This window comes from Gallus gallus, chromosome 3, assembly GCF_016699485.2.
Source record: "Gallus gallus isolate bGalGal1 chromosome 3, bGalGal1.mat.broiler.GRCg7b, whole genome shotgun sequence".
NCBI lineage: Eukaryota > Metazoa > Chordata > Aves > Galliformes > Phasianidae > Gallus > Gallus gallus.
The window spans coordinates 55372018-55395694 of NC_052534.1; the positions used below are offsets into that span (position 1 = coordinate 55372018).

The 23677-nt window shown below is 42.3% G+C and overlaps 1 protein-coding gene and 1 long non-coding RNA gene across 8 annotated transcripts in view; one reads left to right on the top strand and one right to left on the bottom strand.

Annotated features, from left to right (window-relative positions):
* LOC112532083 lies at positions 1–3915 on the top strand. Its single transcript, XR_003074339.3, has 2 exons — positions 1–1675; positions 2438–3915. It is a non-coding gene; the product is annotated as an uncharacterized LOC112532083 (long non-coding RNA).
* MYB (MYB proto-oncogene, transcription factor) overlaps positions 3415–23677 on the bottom strand; it is a 25730-nt gene continuing 5467 nt past the window's right edge. Inside the window, exons 5-16 of one of the 7 annotated variants that reach the window (XM_046938533.1) lie at positions 23093–23313; positions 21403–21637; positions 20550–20630; positions 20047–20151; positions 18471–18728; positions 17076–17225; positions 15402–15544; positions 14947–15061; positions 14735–14860; positions 13946–14056; positions 13287–13394; positions 3415–4915 (exon numbers count right to left, since the gene is read on the bottom strand). In XM_046938533.1, the coding sequence (XP_046794489.1) occupies positions 4799–4915; positions 13287–13394; positions 13946–14056; positions 14735–14860; positions 14947–15061; positions 15402–15544; positions 17076–17225; positions 18471–18728; positions 20047–20151; positions 20550–20630; positions 21403–21637; positions 23093–23313 (1770 nt within the window). In that variant the 3' untranslated portion in view covers positions 3415–4798. Of the gene's footprint in view, positions 4916–13286; positions 13395–13945; positions 14057–14734; positions 14861–14946; positions 15062–15401; positions 15545–17075; positions 17436–18470; positions 18729–20046; positions 20152–20549; positions 20631–21402; positions 21638–23092; positions 23314–23677 lie in introns of all 7 variants that reach the window. The other 6 variants (XM_046938530.1, XM_046938531.1, NM_205306.2 and 3 more) reach the window with 6 other exon arrangements.

The window sequence follows — 23677 nt, forward strand, 5'->3', positions numbered from 1 at the left end:
AATGGAATTTCCTCAGGTGTAAGTTGAACAAGTCTGTAAATGGGCAGCCGTATGGCCCAAGAAGCAGAGTCTTTTTAAGGAGTAAAACAAAATCAGTAATTGTTGTGATATTCAAGTGGACTGGAAAAATGCCTTGTAAAAATGTCATGTATCAAGAGGCAGTGCGAAAAAACCACGGTCACAAATAACTTACAGACAAATAGTGGCAGAGTGGCTACATTTCACAGCATTTAACTATGAGTTGCATGTCCGGTGTCAGTTTGCAAGCACCTCTGAAGGCAGTATTTGGAGCTTCATGATTTATCTTTGTTAAGTTACATGTAGGAGTCACAGAGTGAAGAAGTCACATGAGTTTGTGGTGGTACCGGGGATCTCTAGTGAAAACTGCTGAGACTTCTAAGTCAAGTTCAAAGAAAAGAGTCAAACAAAGGGAACAAGCATGTTTGATCAGGAATGATGGTTTCTATCTGAATTAAGACATTATCCCAGTAGTTGTAAGAGGTGGTCAGTGTCTTTCCTTGGCTGCTCAGGTAGAGCATCAGAAACACTGAGCCTGAGCAGCACTGGAGCTGTCGACTGATACCACCTGTGCCAGAGAATGAGGAGGCAAGTAAGATGCAGAACAGTGCCTTAGAATCATTCATTTTCCCAAATAGGAACATTTTTAACATATCCTTTTCCATTTCAAGGGGTATAGAGTTTTTAGATAGATTTCTAAGAACATATTTGCTTTCTGAACTTTGCCATCAGCCCTGCTCTACATGGGGACAGGGCAGAAATACAAGTAAATGTGGCAGGAGTAAGAGGAGGTGAAGACTATGATGCTACAGCCCTACAGAAACACCCTCTGCTTACGTGACTGGCTATGTATGCTTCAGAGAAGGTTGGTGGCCATTGACTTAGCTGGCTTGGACAAGTATCAAGACAGTAAATACTGAGAAAAAAATACATTTTCCTCTGGCTTCTTTGAAAAAATCACTCCGTGTTACAGAACACTCAATGCTGGACTCTGTGCTTTACTCTCCAGCATATTTACAGTTTTGGCTCCTAACTACAGAATCCCTCTTGTTCATTCAAATGGTAGTGCTTTTTGTTTGTTTGTTTGTTTTTTCCTAAAATATTTCCAGCTCTGGCACCTTCTCAGTTTAGTCTGATGGTTGTCACAGTGGTATGACTTGTGGGACTTGAAGTTGCAGGAGTTCAAGTCCCTCAAGAGCTACTTCTGTGACAGAGTATGCTTCACTGAGGAACAATATGCTGAGAAAAGCTAGAGAGTTACACAGCCTAGCTGGGAAATACCTCATGCTCTGGTATTTCCCTTTATTTTTGCCCTGGCTCCTTTGCCTCTTTATTTTTAATTAGTGGCACATGCTGAAATGATAATTTACATTCTTTTCAGAAATCAAAAGAATTCCCACTGACAACATTATTAAGTTGGAATTTGAGCCAAATATCTAACCTCCATTAAATGAGAACTTGACTGAACCTGTTTTCCCTTCATTTTGGTAGGTTACTCTGGCTTTGAATGGATCTGGGATGGATATACACCTGCACAGAGGGTCACTGCAAGGCCAAACATCTGCCCCTGACACCATTTACACAGGTTTTGCTTGCCCAATACACAAGACAGAATTCAACAGTCACAGAGGACACCTCTTAAACTGCTGGAATAAAGGTGTGTATTTTGACTATAGGCAGAACATAGCCATGTGGTGGGGATATTTGTGTGAGAAAGACATGTAGGAGGTGGCGAAGGAAATTTAGTGAGTATCGGTGGAGGAAAACTAATCAGGTTCCTGGGCTACAGCATTGAAACAAAGCCTTTTCCTTCACTCATGCTGAGCACCACATGCATGCAGAATCATATGTAAATCGCCCTTAATCTAGCAAGTGTTTTGCATTTTCAATGAAATGAGAGAGGGGGAAATAGAAACATTTTCCTCTGTATTAGAGGTAAGCGTGCCCATCGACAAGAAAATTATGGCAATGATTTTGCATGTAAAAATGTATTTTAGGCAACTGTAGGTGGTGGAAAAAAAATCCTCATGTTGGGCAGCTGTAAGGTGAGCCTCTGTGCTTCCCAGCACTGCTCTGCACAGGGCCCTAGATAATGATCTGTTTAAAGGCAGCCATGCCCGGTGCAGTTGCAGCTGGAGCCTCACACAGCAAGAGCTTTCCCTCTAAGACTGGACTGTAAGCCTGGTGTTCCTTTTTCCTTTCTTTCTTTCTTTTTTTTTTTTTTTCTTTTAAGCTGTAACATGTTGCTTAAACTGTGGCATACCTCAAAGTCAGACCTTTCCCTCTTCCCAAGTTGCACGCCATGCAGTCCTGCAGTCCCCTCACACATATTGCACAAGTGTTTCTATGGCTCGAGCCCACAACCTTCACACACACAAGCGCTCCCGCAGACTTCCTCTTCTCTGTAATCTCTACTCAGATCCGGGGTCCTGCCTGCAGTAACTGCTCCAGAACCACTTCAGGGTTGGCTCTTGCTGGGCCCCCCACTCTGTAAGTCTGGAAACTGGTCCTTCTCCTCATCCACCCTCTCCCACTCCTCATGCCAACCTGTAGGATCCTGGAAAGCTCAGGTTCCCCTCTCTAAAATTACTGCAGTGTCCAATGTGAGCCCAGCAGCAGCAGAGCTGCAAAGGATACTCCTATTGTGGTACATATCCTTACTGGGACAGCTTTCCTCTGAACAGCCTTTAGGCTTTGAAGTCGCCCCAGCCCTTACCAGCAACCTGCAGAGAGCTTTGGGGACTGACCTCAATTGCTTCCTGCACAGAGTTGGACTCCGCTCTCAAGGACAACTTTGGAGAGCTTACACTAATTTCAGCAAAGGATGCACTTCAGGATCCTTAATAAAGCTTTCCTGGCAAGTTGTTCTTCTTCTTTTTTTTCTTTTTTGTAAGGCAATACTCTCTAGCTTTCCTGGGCCTGGACTGCCCAATTACTTGCTGTACCAAGTTACGTGCTTGAGTTTCAAAATATATACCAACCTCTGGTTTCTTAAGAAAGTGTGAAAAAGTCTGTTCTACAGTATAGGAGCTCCAGAATATTTTGCTCTTAACTCTGTTGGTTCCTGATCTCATGGTCTTCAATGAAGAAATAAGTTAGCTGGCATTTTGGGAGAAGAGCAGTTTTGCACAAAAGGTGCATAAAGTCTCCCACCGGCTGAGGCTGACCTGGACTTTATGTCACCACAGATGTGCCTTGAGCCCACAACGTCGAATAGGCTGTTTTGTACTGCGCTTTTTCAGCTTTTCAGCAACTGAGGATGTTAAGGCTACCTACGGTATATGCAACACTATTCCTTACTTATCTAAGCGAGCTGGAAAAAAGCCTTCTTGGCTAGATTGTTGCCTAGAACAACACTGCCTAAACATTAAAGACAAACAAGATTAGGAGACCGTATGGGTTTAAGTAAAAAAGAACACACTTTATTTATCTACAAGGCAGTACATTGTCGTATAAAAAAATTAAGTGCAGGTGAAGCTGCACCAAATGCTATTAAGGCAGCAAATTCAAAGGCTGTTATAAAAAAAAAAAAAAGAAAAGAAAAAAAAAGAGGACAATTAAAAAAATAAAATAAAATCAGTGTTTTGCCATATCGATAAAGATTTGGTATGGCAGTATGAGGAAGCATATATTTCTAAGAACCTGATTCAGTACATAAGACCCAAGGTAGGGAACAATTAGCTAGACATGGAACAAAACAGACAACACGAACGAGACAGTGTTCTCCCAAACATATGAAGGTGCAATACATGCTGTTACGAACCAGTGTGAAACAAAACCACACATTGAGACAATTAAAACAAAAAAAAAATCTCCCAGGAACAGTGTTCAAAAATATTGCTTGTAAAAAAAAAAAAATGGGGAAAAAATAGAAATGATGTAAAAAGAAAATTAAAATAAAAAAGTCTGAAATGCTAGTGCATAGTCAAGTAGCTAACATCAACATCTGTCTTCTTTCCATATAAAGCTCTACTGCTCCTTTTACACTAGCAGCATGTCTACACGCTAAGGTCTTTAGCAGCAAAACACAGTATTCATTTGGCATTTACAAAATTAAATTACTGAATAAAAATATAATTTTTCTTATAAATCTATGTTTCATACAGTAATATTTTTTTTTAAAGCAAGCTAATTAACCCCCCCAACAGAAACACACAACGTATAATGGTCTAGAACCATAAACAGAATGAAAGAGTATTTCAAGAGGAATGGATGTCTGAGCATTCACGAACTGGATCAGTCTTCCCCCTTTGCACAGACTAGCGTGTGTAGTAATGCTTTTTTACTTCAGTATTTTACACCAATGCATTTTGTTCAGTGACTTAAAATACATCTGTTTGAGTACCTGCTCTGTTATGATAAAAAAATAATAAAAAAGAAACAAACAAACCCCCACCCCTGGATAGCACATCACTGAAATAACAATACTGGTGTATCACGTCTGCTTGATCTCAGAAAGTACAAAAAAAATGCCTGTATTTGTAAGTCTGCACTTAAGATCATTAATTACTGATTAAAACTTAGTACCTAATAATTTAGGCAAGTATCGTTCATTCACTCAAAAAAAAAACAAAAATTCTCTTAAGTTGGGTGAAATCCAACAAGAATATATATGCTCAGTGACTAAATGCACTTCGTGCTCTCCCAACTGTTGTACCACAACAAAGATAGGCTCGTCTCCCATTCACAAAAAGTCCTTGTTTAGAGGAACAGGGACTTCCCAGCGAACGAGGAGTGTTTGCCAACCATAATGCTTCTCCGGAGAAGTCCATCGGCCCTTTCACATCACCAGAGTCCGGGTTGGGAACGCGGCCATGTACTTGCGTGCCTGGTCAGTCAGGGCCATCTGGTCCTCGGTCTTCCCGCAAGACGCCGACTCCCAAGCATTGTTCAGATGCTACGTTGGAAACAAGCAGAAAGATTTGGGGTTGATGTCAGGGCATTTGTTTGCGGGCCCTCAGCTGCAAACGTGCCATTAGGCGTCAAGCAAGCCTGCAATGGGGTGTTGTGCCAACTCCAAAGGAAGGGACACCTCAGCACAGCAGGAAAAAAAACTCGATCCTTGCTTCTCAGCTTGTGACCACAGCAACCAGACCATCCTCACAACAGCACACCAGCAGAGCCAGGATTCAACAACTCTCAAGTTCCCGCTCACGGTTTATTCTAAGTCCATATTAAGGACCCTGACAGCCTGAGCACAGCAAGCAAAAAGTTCTGTGCCTGAAGCTGCTTTCACCTGCATGCAGCAATTAGCATGTGTCTGTGAGCAGAGCTCCTCTGGCAAGAGAGGAGATGTGGGGGGACCCTTGGCAGAAGCAACATTTTAATTATCAAGAAAGCCATTTTGCTTCTTGTGGTATTTATGGAGGTTAGAGACACCATTTAGTATAATGTTAAACTGAGATAAACATATCTGCACAGTAGGCTGTGCACAGTGTGTTTATTTACTCCCTACACATACAAGACGTTTCTCATTGCCTTGAGCTATAAACAGTAATGAAATTTCAAAGCTCCTGGAACTTACCAGTATTACACACACACTCACATACGTGTATTGTTTTGTGCTTCAACACTTTCAATTACTCAGTTTATTTGTTTTTCCACATTGAGATATTCACTAAACCCTAAATAAAAACCAGATTATTAGATACAGACAGCTAAGTATAAACTTTGAATTCCAAAAAAGGCACACGACTGCTCTCATGAAAGCTCATGGGACCCCTCAAGATTAAGAAGGTCTAAGCCCAAGATCCACAAAGAAACACAAATCAGCTTTCCTCTACTTTCAACAAGGTTCATCTTTGCAGTTCGAGATCTACATCACTCAACAAGATGGCCAAAGCCTTCCCAACACTTAGGACACCAAGCAAAGTGTACTTACTGAACTACAAACTGACCACTAAGAGCAGAAGCACCCCAGGATGCCCATGGTTCTTTATGCTGCTCCTTCTAGCTGCTAACTGTGCAAGAGGATCCTTCAACTATCCTCTTGAAGAATGCTCTTTGGATTGTAAACAGTGTCATACAAGGCATAGGTACATGTAGAAGGCAGCATAGGAAATGCAGATAAATTTCATTATAGGCCCTAATCAGGGCACTGCTACACAGGGACTGAGGTTCCCTGCTCTGGAAGGCTTGCAGCCTAATAGGGACAAAAACAGTGAATAAGCTGTGTGACCATGGTGGGGACGAGCAGGGTAGCCCTCTGGGGTTCCCCAGACATAGCTCTCTCCTAAGTGGACAAGTTCCAAATGTTGTCTCTGCTACTGATGCCCTTCTGCAGGCTGAACTCCTGCTCAGTTTCAGTAGGAGTTCCCTGTGTAAAGGAGAACAAGGTCCAGCTTCAAATCATTAGTTTCTGCAACTTTTTGTGGGAAACCTACATCTGAGAAGTGAACAAACATGCAATTACCTCCCTCAAGAGTGGTTCAGCCTGGGCGGGCTGTGCACCTTGTGCTGTGAGCCTTGGGCACACGCTGCAGCCAAAAGCAGGTGTGACACACTTTTTGCATGCAACGCCACAGATCTTTTATGCTTTGGTTAAGCAGCTCCCAAGGTAACTTTTTCAAAGGTGCCTACATCAGCTGGCAACCTGCAGCCTCGTACTGATCCTCAGTGAGACTTGGGCACCTGCAAATACTTTCCCCTGCTATTTTAGAGGCATTTGCATCAGGGACCAAAGTAACTGTTGGTGCAATGCCATCGGTTTTGCTTAGAAGTCAGCTATGGTCTGTCCATCTCAAAAGCAGTTGGTAGCTCCAAAATATCCATCACTTTCAGGCAGAGAAATATGTGTCCATTCAGTATTTTCCTGTGACCTTTCAAAGCTTCAAAGTAACTGGTTGAGAGAAGTTAGAGCAGCAGAACCCTAGGTAACTGTAAATACGTAAGGGAAAGCCCATCCATCACTGTATGTCAGTTTTTGAAAAATGGAAGTAACTTCAGGCAAGTAGTGTCCCGATTTCATTAATTACATTTCATTGTTAGTACCTACACTGAGCTCTTTGTATTAACAGCCGTGTGTTTTTAGGAAAAAAAAAAAACAACAAAATCCGCATCCCGTATCTCCCACATCTCAGCAGGCTGCTGCACGTCACTCCTTCCACCTGAAGCCTGCTCCTTGCTCAGCCTATGCCAGAGGCATAGCAGACGCCACACGGGCTGCAGCCCCCCTGCCCTCCCCTCAGAGCCAGCTGTCCCCATGCCCCGGGGGAGCAGGGTCCCCAGCACACATCTGCCCCAAGCTGCTTACTCCTGGAGACACAGCACAGGACAGTCCACCCTACTGAATTTCGACCCTAGTCGTATTTTCCCAGAAATTCATTACACTTTTGTTTTTCTTTTCCTTCTCCCTTGGGACAATTTACCATGTAAATTTACAGTTTGCATCGAGCTCTCATTGAAGACGGTGAGAACTTGGCGAATACAGACAAATTTGACCCAAAGTAGCGTATTCACCACCGCGGCGTATTTCAATTTTACCCTGGGGAATTCGGGTAACATTTACAGTAGGTATTTTTAATAAACTTTTCCCGTCTGAAGCCTTGGCTCCGAGCAGCGAGCACATAACAAAGCACAATGCCTTGCCTTGCCTGCCGCACTGGAGGCACGTGTGAAAGTCATCTGAAGGCGAGAGATTCGACTGCCGCTCTTGGCAGGGAGCGCTGAGTCCCATGACCGATGCACAGCATGTTGCCCGGGCTGAACACCCGCAGCTAATGGATCGCTTAGCGAAAAGGGAAAGCAAAACTGCAGGCTGAGAAGCACGGCGCTTCCTTCCATGCCAGAATCCCAGTGAGTATTGACAGGGCTCTGCTACTGGAAAGCGTCACTGCCCTGCAGACAGCAGCATTTCCAGGACTTATGAAAAGGGAGGAGACCCGAGCAAACAGTTTGGGGCATATAGGAAAACAGCACAGGAACAAAATCAAGACGTTCCTTGTGGAAAATGCTCACTCTCTCTCCCTTATTGCTCTGCAAATCAATGGATGAAATGCAAAAGCTTTGTAATTAGAAGCCAAAAGGCTTGACCCAAAACCCAGTGACACTGATGGGCGTGCTTTCATTGATTCAGTGGATTCATTCCACTTCAATCCAGCCATTTGAGAGTGAGGTGTTCCTTTTGGCATTGGAACGCTTAGCCAGTGGGGAAAGAACGAGACTTCTGTGGTATGATTCATTCCATATATGTCTCTCATTGGCTCAAAGAGCAGGACACTGGTCTTAACTTTGCTGCGAATTAAAAGAATTTAAGCCTTCTCTGCCAGTATATCCACAGCTGCATTTCTCTCTTCCATGCACAGCAACTTCTTAAGCTGCAGGTGGGACTCATGAAGAGGCAGCTATGCTACTGTGAGTTCCCATAGCATAAAATCATAGATCCTCAGTCAATTCCAGCCGTGTCATTCTCACTGCTTCAATTTTTGTTAACCTCAGTAATCCTCCCAGCACATCCTTCTCCTGGCAGCGGGACCACCTCACTTATCCTGCAAGGTGCCTTCAGCTACCCTTGGGCAGATATGAGCAGCAGCACACAGGCTGTTTAACTGGGATATCCAGCTAAAAGCTCTTTAAATAAAAACTTGGACCATCTAGAGAAAACAGAGCCGTAAGGAAAGAAAACCCCATGGAAAGGTGCTCTTTGAACTTTACCTGAAATAGCCAAAATGTTTTGGTTTTCTACTCCGTGAGGATGAGAACCAAAGGAAGCCCTCCTAGACCAGTTAACTACTCCAGTCATCTACCCCATCTGAGAAGGCAAAGCGCTATTCCTGCTCCTCTGAGGCGTGGGATGGTCTCTTCCTAAATTCTGTGGTTTCTGCCCATTTTCAGAATTACAGCTTGCTATGTGTGTGAGAATAGGATGGCCCAGCTCTCCAGCTTTTGTTATTAGCCTGATATCAGTGCTAGCAGAGCTATTTGGTGGCACTTTTAGGAGCTTAACTCTGAAGCCCTTAATCAGACAAAATCCCCGTTCTCAGATGTATGAGCTTTCTAAGATTAATGGGAGGGATATGGAAATGGTCTGAGAACCTGCAACTCACATTAGGATATTCAGCACCTTTCTAATTGCGTCCTTAAGTAATTTTATTTTATTCACAAATCAGAACACACTGTTGCAAATGGCTGATAGCCAAACAGTCCCTTTTCTGCAACAGCTCCGCAGTTTCTCAAGGCTGAGAGACCATCACCTGCTCTGGGCAGCTACACCTCCTGAGCTGTTCACAACCTGAATTCTGCTGCTCTGGGAGGAAAACATGCAATGGCTGACCTGTACTTCCCAACCACCCTTTGCTTCTCTCACCTATGCAAAGCATGGAGCTTGCACAAAACATGAGAGAACAGATAACATCCATGCGGGAGAACCTCAGGGCTACTTCTCTCTCCAGTGAAAACCTTAAAACTCCCAGGACTTGAGCACAGCATGTTTACCCCTTCCCCCTTGATTAACCAAAGAAGGGAATAAGACTATGAGACCCTCTTGCTCCACAAGGGTCACAGAGAAGAGTAAAAGAAAGGCTCTTCCTGAAATGTGCTGATGCAGGAGGGCATGCTGCCTTGCCTGTAAGCACTGTCTTACAACAAGCTGCAAATGAAAATCCACATTTCTTTTTTTAACTGAGAAAAGTAAGGTTAATGACAGCTCACGATCACGAAAAGGTTAACCAAGTAACTGTTTTAAAATCCTTTAGACTTACTCTTTAAAGAAAAGGGTTACATAAACCGCTGAAAGTCAGGAAATTCGAGCTGAAACGTGTCAGTCTGTGGTTAAAAAATGGAAAGTGACAGGAGCTATGGGTTTAAGAACATTCTCTTTAGCTTGCAGGTCTTTTACCCTGCGTTGTTTCCTTTGTTAGTGGGGGAAGAAGATATCAAAGCAGCGCTATTTTCTTAAAAGGTTCCATTTCATGGTGTTTTTTGATAGCCCGCAGGGTTAGGTGGATGGCCTATGATTTAGCCTACTTTTCTAACTGTTAAAATGTCTATGTTAGGATAGTTTGTATTGTGTACTGCTACTTGTGTCACTGGCTATGGAACATAATGTGAAATAAAACCTAACTTTCAGACAGGAGCAGCCAGGAACATCGTTTTTATGTAACCTCTTCTTTAGTGCAATTCAAGTGAAACTCAGGGCACATCTCCAGTCTGCCTCAATAAGGGCTTCAGACATTATCCCAAAATCTTAACCCTTGAAGAAGTTCCCAATGAAGCCAAGATCTCACTGCAGTGAGACTGAGTATAGTTTGAGTGACAAAAATGTAGGATACTGGTTGTAGCTAACTTCACCAATATAAAGCAAAAGTATTTGGGATTCATGCAATGCACTGAAAGACCAGTTCCACCCTAAGACAACACACTGGGATGGTGAGACATCTCCTGTTCCTGCCAGTAAAAGAATATCCCATACATAACCATGAGATTTGCCATGCAGGACGAAAGTACCGGCTGAGTCTTCATATCTTACCAGAAAAATCCTACATACAAATGCTATTACATCCAGCACGTTATGAAGAGGGGAACAAACAAGACCGAAGCTCCAGTTTCTCTACTGTTTTTCTCCTCTTGCACTAGTGCAAAACTGATAGCAACCTGTTCCCAGTGTGGTTATACCCAGCTACCTGTCCTTGCATGCCAAACGCTGTGACATACTGTTCCTCCCAAGTTGATGGTGAATCATGATGTATTCATCAGCAACTATTTACCAACTTGTGCATGACCAGCTGTACATCCCCATGCAGTCAAAAATATCCTAAAGAATTTGCTTGGAACAATTGTAACTGACCAGACTCTTTGGTGAGTTTGTGGCCGGACACGTGCCTTTTTCTTTAAGTGCATGCAGTGCAAGTTACTAAAGCAATGAAAAATACTGCAGACTTATAAACATACTACTTCCCTCTTACATAAGTTTAATTTTTATTTTTTTTTTTAATTGAATTTTAGGAACAAATTGTATTAAAAACATAGTGGGGGAAAAAAGAAAGTGTAGCTCATTCTCTCTACTCTCTCTTTCTCTTTTCCCTCTTCATGCACACAGCCCAAGGTGGAAAGAGTACTATAATTCTTACTTGGACTGGAGTCAATGAGAATTTGCTTAAGTCAGAAAGGTTGGATCAGACCCAAAGTATTAACAACAGCAGTGTAAACATACACGGGCACAATTATATTTCACCCAGAAGAGTTCTCTAGTGTTTCATTTCTACCTGCATGGAATGAATGGATTTAGTCTGATATTCGTATGTGTCCATGTGTGCGTATGCCTATCTGTATGTGGGCAACACAACAAATTATGAACCAAAAAGTGTAGAACGATAATGTGCTAACATCTGATCACGTGCAAAATGCTACAAGTCAAAAATGAAGCACAAATGCCAGTGTTTTCAACTGCTTTACACCCTTTAGACAGGCCATGTCCTCACTATAGGTGGATGGGGAAAAGTATTAGGGGCACAGCACCAGTATATCCCTTCTGGCACACATCAGACCCAGACCATGGCTCCTTCCAGCAGTGTACAGTACCAAATACCCCTCTGATGTGAGACCAAGCAAGCCTTACAGCAGAGGAAGCAGATGCTCCCTCCCAGCCATGGCACTAAGTCCAGCACAGACAGCACAGTGAGGGACAAATGATACAGCACTGTTAGAAAATACCTGTGTTTCAGTCTGAAAAAACTGTCTATGCCATGGACACAGCTACCTCTAGCCTCATTTTTCTTTACATTTCTGCTGAAATGCTCAATGTTTCCCCATCAGCAAAGAGGGTTACTTTACCTTCATGTTGGTACACCAAGAAGCTGAAACTAAGTATTCATCTTGGGGCTTTTTACAGCTGCTTTGTCTTTTGGTTCAACACTTCTTAAACACTGAGATGAGATGGAAAGTTCTTCTTAACTCAGTTCCTACTCAAGGAAAAGTCCTCTTTATCCAAACAACAAGAATATCTGACTTCTAACATGCAAAACTAAAGGCTTTTCCTGACCAAGGAGAAAAGAATGGGATCCAGAACAGCCCACAACCTGTCTTGTGTAAACTTCCTGACCAAAATCAGCGTAAGTTAGGAGAGAAGATTAAACAAGTACTTTCATTTACAGCGGCTTGTTAAGAAATTATTTTTAGATAGCAGGAAACATAACACTGTTATACTCAAGATCAAAAGTTCCTATTTTACATGCACCTTAGATGCTGCGTTTTTATTACAGGCAGAGCACAGGCAACCACCATGTAAGAAGACAACCCACATCACTACCAAAATGTTGGCTACCTCAACATTTTGCCCTAAGCTTACTAAGGAGCTCAGGGTATGGCCTCTCAGGTGCACCCTCAAATGTGTCCCCAGAGTGGGAGCCATGGGCTGCTCCTCCATGAGATGGTTTGAGTTCAGTGCCCAGAGTGGCAAGGATGTAGTACTGATGTTTGAAATGCAAAAATGGGGCTGTGTGTGAAGTTTTAGAAGCTTACATTATAATGCCAGGCTAGAAATACTTGATGCGAACCCTGTTTTGCACATTCTTTTTTGTTGTAAATAACTCTGTACGTAAATTCAGGAGAGAAGGAAGAAAAGAAAGGATTAGCCATGTGGACTGTCTGAAAGTCAGGAACTGTGGAGTTAGTTATGGTTTCCTTTCTGACATGACTTACTCTGAAGAATGACTTTCTCCCAACCCACCCATGCGGAGAAGGGATTAAAAAATCACTTATTCACCTGCCTGAAAAACAAAGGTTGTGGTGGAAGGATAATTAATCACTATCTACACTGCATTTTGTTCTCTGAAAGTTGTGTGAGGGCCCGATCTAAAGCCCACACAAATTGACAAAAAGGCTGCTAAGGATCTTGGTGGGCTTTGCCTCAGGCCTCACAGAATAGCAATTTATGTATTTGAAAATATAGCAAGCTTATACATTTGTTGTTAATACCTGGAACAACCACAGCTACCCAAAATCCAGCCTGACACCCGGCTGACATTAAAACAGTCACACTTTTAATTCAGCTCAGGGGCCCTAGGAAGTCCAAGGAGTGCTAAGGAAGCACTTGCAGACCATCACTCACATCTCCACTTCTGGTGCGTCAACAGAGCAGGCACGTGGGGACAGACCCCAGCCCCATGTCATGGCAGCACAGCATTGGACTGCAACCGGCCAGGAGTGCTGGCTGAACCTGTGTTGGCACAGCTGGACTGCCCAGGTCTTTTCTCCCAACCCAGGACAGCTGACAAGCTCTGGCCAATGCCATACTATCAACATACATACATACAAAGCGTATGTTTTGTTACCTGCAGTGGGCTAGCTAGTGGCCGGTTCCTAGGTACGGCAAATGCTTTGTGGAAACTGCCCTCCTCTTCCGACACTGGCATCTTTAAAATGGAGCTGGTAAGAAGATTCTGAACAAGGAAAGAAAAAAAAAAAAATGCTTTCAGGTATTTAAGAAAACCACCTGAATTTGAATGTACTAAAAGCAAACTCAGCCTGACTGTGAAGCAAGCAATGCTGAGCACTGCCACAAACGCAGCGCTCAGCCTTAAACTCCCAAGTGCAACAGAAACAGCAACACAGAACAGTCTTGGTGAGGCACAGACCCATGCGTAAGCCAGGCCTCCTCTGCACAAAACAAAGCAGAGCCTCTCTTTCTTTTAACAGTTTTAACTCTGCAGCCCAGTCATTTCTATACACAGCTGCAGTTGTTCTCCAAGAGCACACACTTTGCAAAGACTAAAGGCTGTGATTGCAACTTCAGCTGCCTTCTATAGGCATCACAGCAACCTAACTAAGAGCAGGACTTAAATTACTACGTTTAGTTCAGGAAAACAATACAGAAGTAATGAATAACATCTACTTGTGAGGAAGGTCAAACATAAAAAAAAAAATCTCTCTTATTTTTAAGAACTTAACAGATGTAAAATAATCATTTGGCGGTGTGAAAACATGCACTTACTGGCACATCTTCCATGGTAGATGCATGTGTAAAGAGCTGAGTGTTCAGGTTTTCCCCTTCCCAGTGGTTTGAGCAAAAAAAATTTCCAGCTTTATCTGTAGGAGACTCCACCTGAAAGCAGAAAAGGCACCATGATAAAACCCAGCATCTAAGTGACCAGAGAGATCAATCTGTCAGTTGTTTAACAAATTGAACAAATATTCTTCACAGCTGTGCATAACGCACATTTACAGTACTTTCTTTTACCACAACCTTGCTCTTTGTTGAAAATGATGTTCAAGGTTCTCAAAAAAATCCCCTAATATAACTTTGAATACTTGCACTCAGTGTCCTGTCAGTATTCAAGAGTTTAATCCTCTAAAAAGGACTGATAATATATGTATTTTTAGAATTTTAGTGACAAAGTAATATAATGCAACATCCCCAAATGTTCAGGTTTCTAAGTCACTCCATGTAGCTTGGTCCCCGTGGGGTTCTTCTATAGTCTTCACCAGTATTAGAAAGATTCAATCCAAATTCCTGTCTAATTTTTTTTTCTTTTTAAGTTTCAAATGAAAACTGCATTAGAACAGCCCAAGCAAACCCCTGCTGAAAACAGCAGAAAGACTTCTATGGAAATCAATGGGAGATGAATTAGACATGCCTAGTACACTATATAGAACTGACAGTAAGATCTTGGGGCTCACATGAAAGAAAAACAGACGCAGCTCTTTAATAGAAAAGGTATTGGTCTAAGTTTCTCAGCAAAGAGGGCTGAATTAAATTGCCTCAGGTAAGTTTGCGATCTACCTCTTGTTTGATTTTCTTCAGCAAAGGGGGTCCACTTTCATGTAGCCCTGCCACTATCGCAGATTCCTCCGACTCCTGCTTGATAACGTCCTGCAGATCTTCTACAAGATGAGTCGGAGTTTGAGGCTGAAAGGAAGAAACGTTTCACATGAGTCCCAGAACATCCCTCTACACTAATATCAAAGCAACTTTTATCATTGTTTCCTTCTTACCAGCATCTTCAAAGGACCATATTTGATTTCCTGAGCTGCAAGTGCGTTTTTGAATGGAGTGGGTGTTCTTGGAGAGCTCTCTAATATTGACCTCTTGATTGCAGGAGTTCTGAAACTTTAGAAAGAGGAGAAAAACTTTAAAGGAACTGGATGGAAATATTAGCTCCTTACAAAAACATACGCTTAGAGCAATCGTTGTGGTGAGATTTTGACAAATATTTTCTTTCAGTCATTCTTCAAACATTTCCTTCAATCCATTTTGCTCGTCTGGAAGAACATCTATTTAACCTCTGCAGTTATAAAGTGGAAGTATTATTCCAAACTAAGAAAAATCGGAAGGCATCAGCACATAACCCTGCAGGAAGCACACAGTTACCCACACCTTTGGGTGCGTGCAGACCTGAATAAAAACAAACTCTCATGAACCTGGCAAAGCAGTAGGACAAAAAACTTACACGTGGTTTTCCTTCTGAGTTTTGAAAGTCTGGTCCCTGTGGAATGGGGTGGTAACAGACATCTTGTGGCCACACACTGGCGTGGAGGTTAGTGCAGGGTTGTCCAGGTTCAGATTCTCGTGATTGGACGATGTGTTTAAGAACTGTAGGCAGGAAAAGAAAAAAATCAGCAGGTCCATCTAGATTGCGATGCTGACTTTTTCAGTTGACTTTACTGAACAGAAGGAAAATAAATTATTTCCTTCTCACTGCCATAGGTGACTCTCTTGTCCCTACCTATGGGTTGCTGCGTGTGGAGTACCTGACTATGTGGAAAAACAATATTCTGCAAACTGGTCTGGTTGGAGCATTCAGGAAGTAAGGACTAATGTTTCTACTGTGGGAAATCATAAACAAGATGACACTCCATTCCAAACAGAAACCATCTCTACCATTTAAACATCTGATGTGGATTTTCTGCAAATAGAGTGTAATTAATATCAAGAGCTCGAGGTAAGAAACAAGAGAAAATGAGTAGGGGATGTTTCATGAAGAAACCCATTGGAAATGGGGTTTCCACAATTCCACAGATTTTTATTAGGGGGATCTAGATACTTCTGAAGCAGTAAATAAGGTAGATACGACAGGAAAATAAATTTCCTATGCTCTCTCTCAAAACAAAGCACTCTATTTTCAGAAAATAAAATGAAATTCACTGCCTACAATGGGGGTGTGGAGTGTTTTCAGCTGACTGAAAAGGAGGCGGAGGTAACAGTTTGGAGAAAATTGCTTTTCCATGAGTTCCACTTGGCAGCCAAAAATACGGCTTCCACTTCTAGTATCTATAAATCTGTGAGTGTTGTGGTATCCTTCATTTGGACACTGATTCACCAGGTTACCTGCTGGACTTCACTTGTACCAGATTAGAAAAATACAGTATGTATGAAAACACGGATTTTACTGGACAAGTGATATATGATTAAAATACCTAACACATAACTGGATATGCGGTGGGAGATCATTACCTGCCGTCTATAGATACTATAGATACTCTTCATGAAACAGCATTTCTCTGACTTTAATGCCAAACCAAGGAAAAAACAACAGAAACAGACAAACCAAAACAAAACACCTTTAAATAGTGCTGCAGCTGTGAAACAAAGCAACAATGCTCAGGAATTTCAAAGTGCACGCCAGGCAATTGTAAGAGGCTGATTTTCTCCTCATTCCTATTCCACTCCGCCCCACAATTAGAATTTTCTGGTTGTTGCCAGTTTGTCTCACAAACCGAATGCTATTTAAGTGCAGTTTGGGGTTTTCTGGGTCAGTGAATCATACTGTAAGTGGACAGTGATGGAAAGTATTACCAATGATCAGAAATGTTTAACTCTAGTAGCTGAAGGAGTTAACAGCGTGAGCAGAGCAAACAATCGCAATCCCCTACAAAAACAAACCAAATCAAAAAGAAAAACCCAAGCTCCACAGATGAATTTGAAAGAAGAAAATCAACAGTTAGCTTGCAGATGATCTACACTCAGCAGTGAGGACTAGGAGTAGTGACAAGATTCAAACATGGAGTGAAATCAACAAGCGCAACGGTAATTAGTCATTTGTTCCAAAGGATTAGTTTCTAAATTGTTAACACTGCAGCGACTTTTGAGAATTAGTAACATCTGTGCAGAAGTCTTGATCTACCTGCGAGGGAGAGAAGGGCAGGCTTTTGACAGGGGAGTGCTTAGAAGTTGAGCTGCTGCCGTCAGCCAATCCCAAGGTGCTACTGGGGCCACTGGCTAAGGGGCTGGCATGCCCTCTCCTTTTGCGAAGGACCCATGGAGCCACACTGCCCTGCGAGGCAGACAAGGACTTTGGTGAGCCAGGAGGGCTCTGACTTGACATGGTTTTGCTCAGGTTTGAGATGGGGAGTCCTGGAGGTCTACAAGCACTGGCCCCTCCATGCTGCAGCTGCACGGCTGTGCCTGAGGTAGCTTTGCCAGCCAGAATGTCTGTGTCTTCAAAGAATTCAAAACTGCTGAGATCACCCCATGATGAAGGATCCTGAAACAACGTGGGAGGCACGGAACCATAAGACAGTATATAGTGCCACCTCATGAAAATGCAGCGCTAGAATACAAAGCCTTTCCCAATTCAATTCTGTTTGACCGTGTTTATTTGAGTACTGATACTCAGGTCTCTTATTTGTGTTTTTGGTCTGTATGTCAAGCATATCAAGCTAGCACCCTAGCAGTGTTGGTGGCAAGTGAGGTCCTAAAGAAACAGTCAGTCAAATGATGTCCTTACTATTGGCTACTCCAGGATTTTTTGTGCAGAACAAAGACAGAAAATTGTTAGAAAAAAACCCATGTGCCTTGGACTCCTAACCAAGATTGGTCTCCTCTGAGCCAGCACAACTGCTCTGGACGTGCAGAAGGGGATGTGGCACTATGTGAAGCTGACCCCTCCGCTGCTGAAGCAGAGTGCCACCAGCAAACATATTTCACCACGCCACTCTTGTTACACACAGTACCCTGGAGATCACGATGGAAAAAGGCCATGTCAGTGTCACTCAGCTACCTGGGAATTAAAATCAGTGTTTCCAGTTCTTCACGTATGCTAGGGCTTTTGCTTCAGGAAGCAGCAATTGATGCTACAACTGGAAATTTTTGAAAATGATGCAGACACATGATCAGCCACATGTAAACCTACAGCATGTGTCACTTCCAACCTAAAAAAGTATTGTTTCACTTTTTAAATCCTTCCACGGTGTCTCTGCTTTTAGTTTAGGGAGATGCAACACAGTAAGAGGTTGTTTCAAACTCGTAATGCGTCGTTTGCTAAGAATCACACTCCCATACCAAGATGTAGCAGGAAAGGGAGACACGCACAAAGAGCAAACGCTTCCACACTCAGGGGCTTCACTTACGAGCAGCCGGGTGTTGTTATTTCAGAAGCTAAGCTTCGGATCTTGTAGCAATTAGAAGTTACTCAGAAAAAAAAAAAAAAAAAACAACAATACTTTTAGGATGGCCCCAGTTCCTCTCCCCTTACTCCTTGACCACACACAAATGCACCTGAGGCGACAGTTCTACTTACGGAGTCTATTAACTGGAGTGTTTCTGCAAATTCTAAGAGATTCTTAACATTATCCAGGATGTTGCTCTGGTGAACAATCATGCACCGTGCGGGGGACGCACTTTCCTCAGGTAAGCAACCATGATCCACTGGTGGAGATGGAGTACAGTGGTGATGTTCCCCCAAACAGGAAACAGGTGCATTGTCACCACTGGTCCTGGTATTGTCAGCAACCGTGGTGCTGTGCCAGCCGGGGTAGTTTGCTGTGTGGTTCTGTGTCTAAAGGAAGAAGCACAAAAAAAGGAAAGGAGGGGGGGGGAAAAAGGCAGAAGGAACTTAGCAATGAAATTGCATAAGGTGTCAGATGCCACTGGAGGAAAGATAAAAGTAGTTGCATCATGATCTAAAAACTTATGCCTATGAAACAATTTTCAAGATGTTTCCTTTCATCAGTGCAAGACCATGTTTTAAGTAATATCAGCATTGTGTTTGTTATCCCAAAGTTACCTCATAATTCACTTCCAGGATTATGAATGTGTATTGTGACTAATAGGTTATCAATTCATACTTCATTACTCCAAAAGTTCAACAAATGACTGCAAGTCATTTTGTGTGAGAAGCAAGAAACGGCAGGGTTTCCCTAGTGAGCACTCAGCACTGTAGAAGGCTAAAGGGTTTAGAGTTAGAGTTGCTTTTGTTTGCTTATCTCCTTCTCTTCTTCTATCCCTGTCTAACGCTACAGCTTACACCAATGCAATGAAGAGGCTGTCAAATCAACGTGGTTAGGAAAGCAGAAGAACAAATTAACAGAAGTTTCTTTCCAGTGTGATCATGCAACAGAAGAAATTGCAAAACATTAACTAAAGTTAAAAAGTGGCCAAACTAACGTATCGTGCATGCAGTTGTTTTTACTATTAATTCAAATATTACCCAAAAAAAAAAAAAAATAGAATCTGCTGGCTATCACCTATCTTCCAAAACAATTTGTGGACTCTTGGCTTTGGTGATGGTGTTAAGTAACTAAGTGAGGGTTTTCACATATTAACATCTAATGGCACATATAACAAAGTGTAAGAATTCAGTAATAGCCAGCATTTGTTTCACACATGCAGTTATGAAGGATCTACCATTATTTGGAGAAGTAAAACGAACTGTCAAACATGCACCAAGTCTGAAGCTTACAAAGTGTATAAAACACAGCTGAAGAAAAGAATACAACAGAGAAGAAAAATATGATGTATAGGCACTACATTTTCATCACATGAACCATTGCACACTTTCAAAAATGCAGATCCCATTGATTTAAGATCTGTGGGATTTTTCTTTTTAGTACAATCATCACCTTTCCAACATTACGTAATGTTACAGAGCCCAGCCCTGCTCCCACTTTGCAAAGTAAAATACCCGCAAGTTGAATTTTTTATCACAGAATTTACAAAGCAGATACAGAGTATGCATGTGCTATGTTTCATCCTTTTAAAACGGAAATATAGAGCCTTGATTAGTATCAAAGGCAAAGGGGGAGTAAAAAGTTAAAAAGACAAGCACTGGGGTAATGCTGCTATCCCTCCATCCAAGCACACAGTGACAATCTTACTGGTAATGCCTGCTGCCCTTTCAGTTCATTCTCAGTCGACATAAGTAGCAACTCTAATTCCTTTATTCGTTTTTCTTTCTCAGGGTCTTCATCATTATAGTGTCTCTGAAATTAAGAGTTAAGGGAAAAGAAAAGATAAAGGTCTGATAGGATGTAGCAACTAAAATGCTTATGGCTTGCCGTTCTGTGGTTATAATAGCCAAATTAGACTCAAAAGATGAAACAAACGTCAATCGTGTTTTCCACTATCAAAGTCCCTGCTGAATTTCAGTTCAGACATTTGAAATGGAGAAAGCAAAATCTATCACGCCAGAAGACAACTACAGTGTGTTAAATTCACTTCAGAAAAAGCAATTATTAGCCAGGTCAGAACTCCCCCACCTTCCCCATTTTCTCTCTTCACACATATTACATTAAAATGTTTCCTTAAGGTAAGACGTCTGCATTTTGACTTAGCAAAGGTTTAACAAATTGTCTCTCAAAATGATGTTCAAATTATCTACCTGAATAGCTGCAGCAGCTGGCTGAGGAACATTGACAATATTTACATGCAGTGCTACTGGATATGGGATCTGACCAGGGACCTAGGCCAAAAAGCAAAAGAGACTAAAAGTTATTACTTCTAGCATTTCACCTGCCTACGTTGTGAATCTGCTTTAAAAACACATTTGCTTTTACGTGTTTAATATTATCAAGAAAAATCCCCAATCATTTACAAGCAAAATGAACAGCTTTTAGAACGTGACAGTGAAAAATAGCGAAAAAGAAAATTTATAAATGGAGATGTACCCCTCCTGACGAGAAAAACGAATAACTTGTAGATGCATTTGTGAGATGTTTCTAAATTGAAGCAAAAAAGCAAAAGATGCAACTTTTTCTATCATCTAAAACTACATTGTAAGCATTTAAAGCAAAGGCCTGTTTCATTATTAACTGTTAACAGGCATGGAATCAGATTAAAGCATTACTGTTTACTTGGTTCTGACAGGGAACCCGTACATAGAGTATGGCCAAAATGAACAGGGAAGAATTGGAGACAGAACACAGAATTAATCAGATTCAACTCATTTTCAACGTATCTGCATACATCGCTATAAGAAACAGCACTCAAAACATGTCCAGTGGTTACAAGACGCTAAAAATGCTGAACCTGACTCCACCTGTATGCCAGCAGTCAATTTGAAGCACGCATATACTCATCACTGCTTAAGTCAAAGCCACCCTCACCTGACCCCAAACACATATCAGTCCTCCAAGAAGGGGGAAAAAAACCTTCACTTTGACGGAAATCAGCTGAATTGCACCCACCCATCCCACAAAGGGAAACAAAACTGAAAAGCGCTTTCAGGAGCTTACATTTTGTGGCTCAGCAATGTGGTAGTAGGGGTAGTCACTGCCCAGAGGGGCCTGGCCGGCCCCCGGGAGCGGGCCTGCAGGTGGGTTGTGGGCAAAGGCCATCAGGTGGCTGCTCTTCTGGAAGCCGGTGGTTGCCGAGGGCAGGCCGGCTTTGGAGGACTCCTGCAGGTAACCCTCCTGCTCGACCTTCCGGCGCATGGTGGAATTCCAGTGGTTCTTGATAGCGTTATCAGTCCTGCAACAGAGATGTGTACGTCTGAGGGGTGTTACAAGGGAAGCTAACAGGCAAGAGGATGCTGTTAGCATTTGGTTGAACCCTGAGCAGTTCTCTGACCTCCCTCTGGCCCTGGCCTTTACAAACGCTACTCTCGACCTCTCAGGAAAGATGCTCACTGTAAAAGGGAGGGAAAAAGACAACGGAGCTACTGTTGTTTATATGCTGTCTGAAGCACTAAGCCTGAAGTACTCAAACTGTAAGCAATGAACACCTTCAGCTTTACCCCATTCCCATGAGATGGGGTAACAGTGAGCCCAACATTTCTCTGAGGTTCCCCTGAAGGCTACCAGCACCACATTTGCAAGTCTTACTGTTTTATTGTGACTCGCTGCTAGAAAGAAAGGCTACAGAGCACAGCTGTCAAAAGACCAGCTTCCAAGCAACTTTCCAGCTGACCACCTAGGCAATGAGAGCATCATGCTCTGCACACAAACCCGGTAAACAACACTGTTGTGATGGTTGTTTGCTGCAGAAAAACTGAGGTGCAAACCCTCAAAATCATGGGTCAGAAAAAGTAAACTTAGCCAGTCTGTGAGGTTCTATACAGTCAGCAACAGTCCCTCTGCTTGAAAAAAAATCACCACCACAGGATATTGTTGAAATTAATATCAGTGATATGTGGAGGCTACAGAGAAACTTTCCAAGTGGTAACTGCTTCCTTGCCTTCTTCTGGAGGGCAGAAGTAGCTTATGGAATGTCCACTTGAAATGATATCATGATCTCAGGCACTGGAGATGCTTCAGCAACAAACAGGAATAAAAATGGGAACAGAAAACCCTCCTTTGCTTACAGTAGTTGCTCAACACTTTACGTTGAGTCACTTCTACTGTAGAGTGAGTAAGACTCTGAATGCCTAAAAGTATACGTAACTTGTGCATGTGCTTCCAATGAGACAAGTACTTCCAGGACTGCAGCCCGAGGAATTCAGTTTCTCCAATTTTATATGAGGATTTATATATGGATTATAGGTAAAAACTGTCTGGATGATTCATGAGCAATGACAAATGCTGAAGCAGTGTTCTCCTAAATCATTTCGAGCCAACATACTGGATTTCACTTTGCAGGTACGCTCTTGGCTAAATGTAAACTAAGTTCCACTTGCAAGTCTGACTCTTCACTGTTAAATTAATTTAAATTTTGTCAATTACTGGATGTACACTCAGGAAACTCATACAGTCTTCTCTGCATTTTTTGTCTATGGCAAACATTAAAAGCATGTAAAAATATCATGCTGTTCCATGTACTGACCAAACAGCACAGTTTCCCACTGAGACAAAAGCACATTGATGTCATTGGCTTGCCAGGTTTTGATTCCAAAATTTTCTATTTATAATGCAAAGGCTGAAAAAGCCTGCTCGGACCTACAGCTTTTCCCTTTTTTCCTATTTAAGAGCTGAAGGCATATGTCATTACCGTCCAGGCAGCAACTTTGCAATTTCTGCCCATCTGTTTCCCAGTCTCTTGTGTGCCTGGTAAATAATTCTATCTTCCTCTTCTGTCCAGGAGGTTTTCTTCACTTCTGGATTCAGATGGTTGTGCCACCTCTCCCTGCACTGTTTTCCAATCCTTCCCTTCAAATGCTTAGCAATGACCGACCAGCGCTTTGGACCGTATTTCTGCACGAGTTCTATTACCTTCAAAGAAGGACATAAAAACTGCTTGTATTTAATGATGCATAATGAATCAAGGAAAGTTTTACTGCAGTTGAGAAGTATTTTCAATGATGCTTTCCAAAACTGCTACAGAAAAACTAACACAAAATTACAGTTCCCTGTTTCCCATTTATACTTTTACCCAAAAGAAAAAGGTCTCGTAACAGTTAAGGCATTTCTAGGTTGCATTTCTACGTTACAGCGCTATAAAGCAAAATTAAATAGTTTGCACAGAAAACTTAGAAACACTAAGCATTGATAATGCAGGATCAGTCCTGCCTCAGGCCACGTTACAGCTAAAACCACCCAGCTCTCCAGAAATTTTGCCCCAGTACGTGAAATCTGT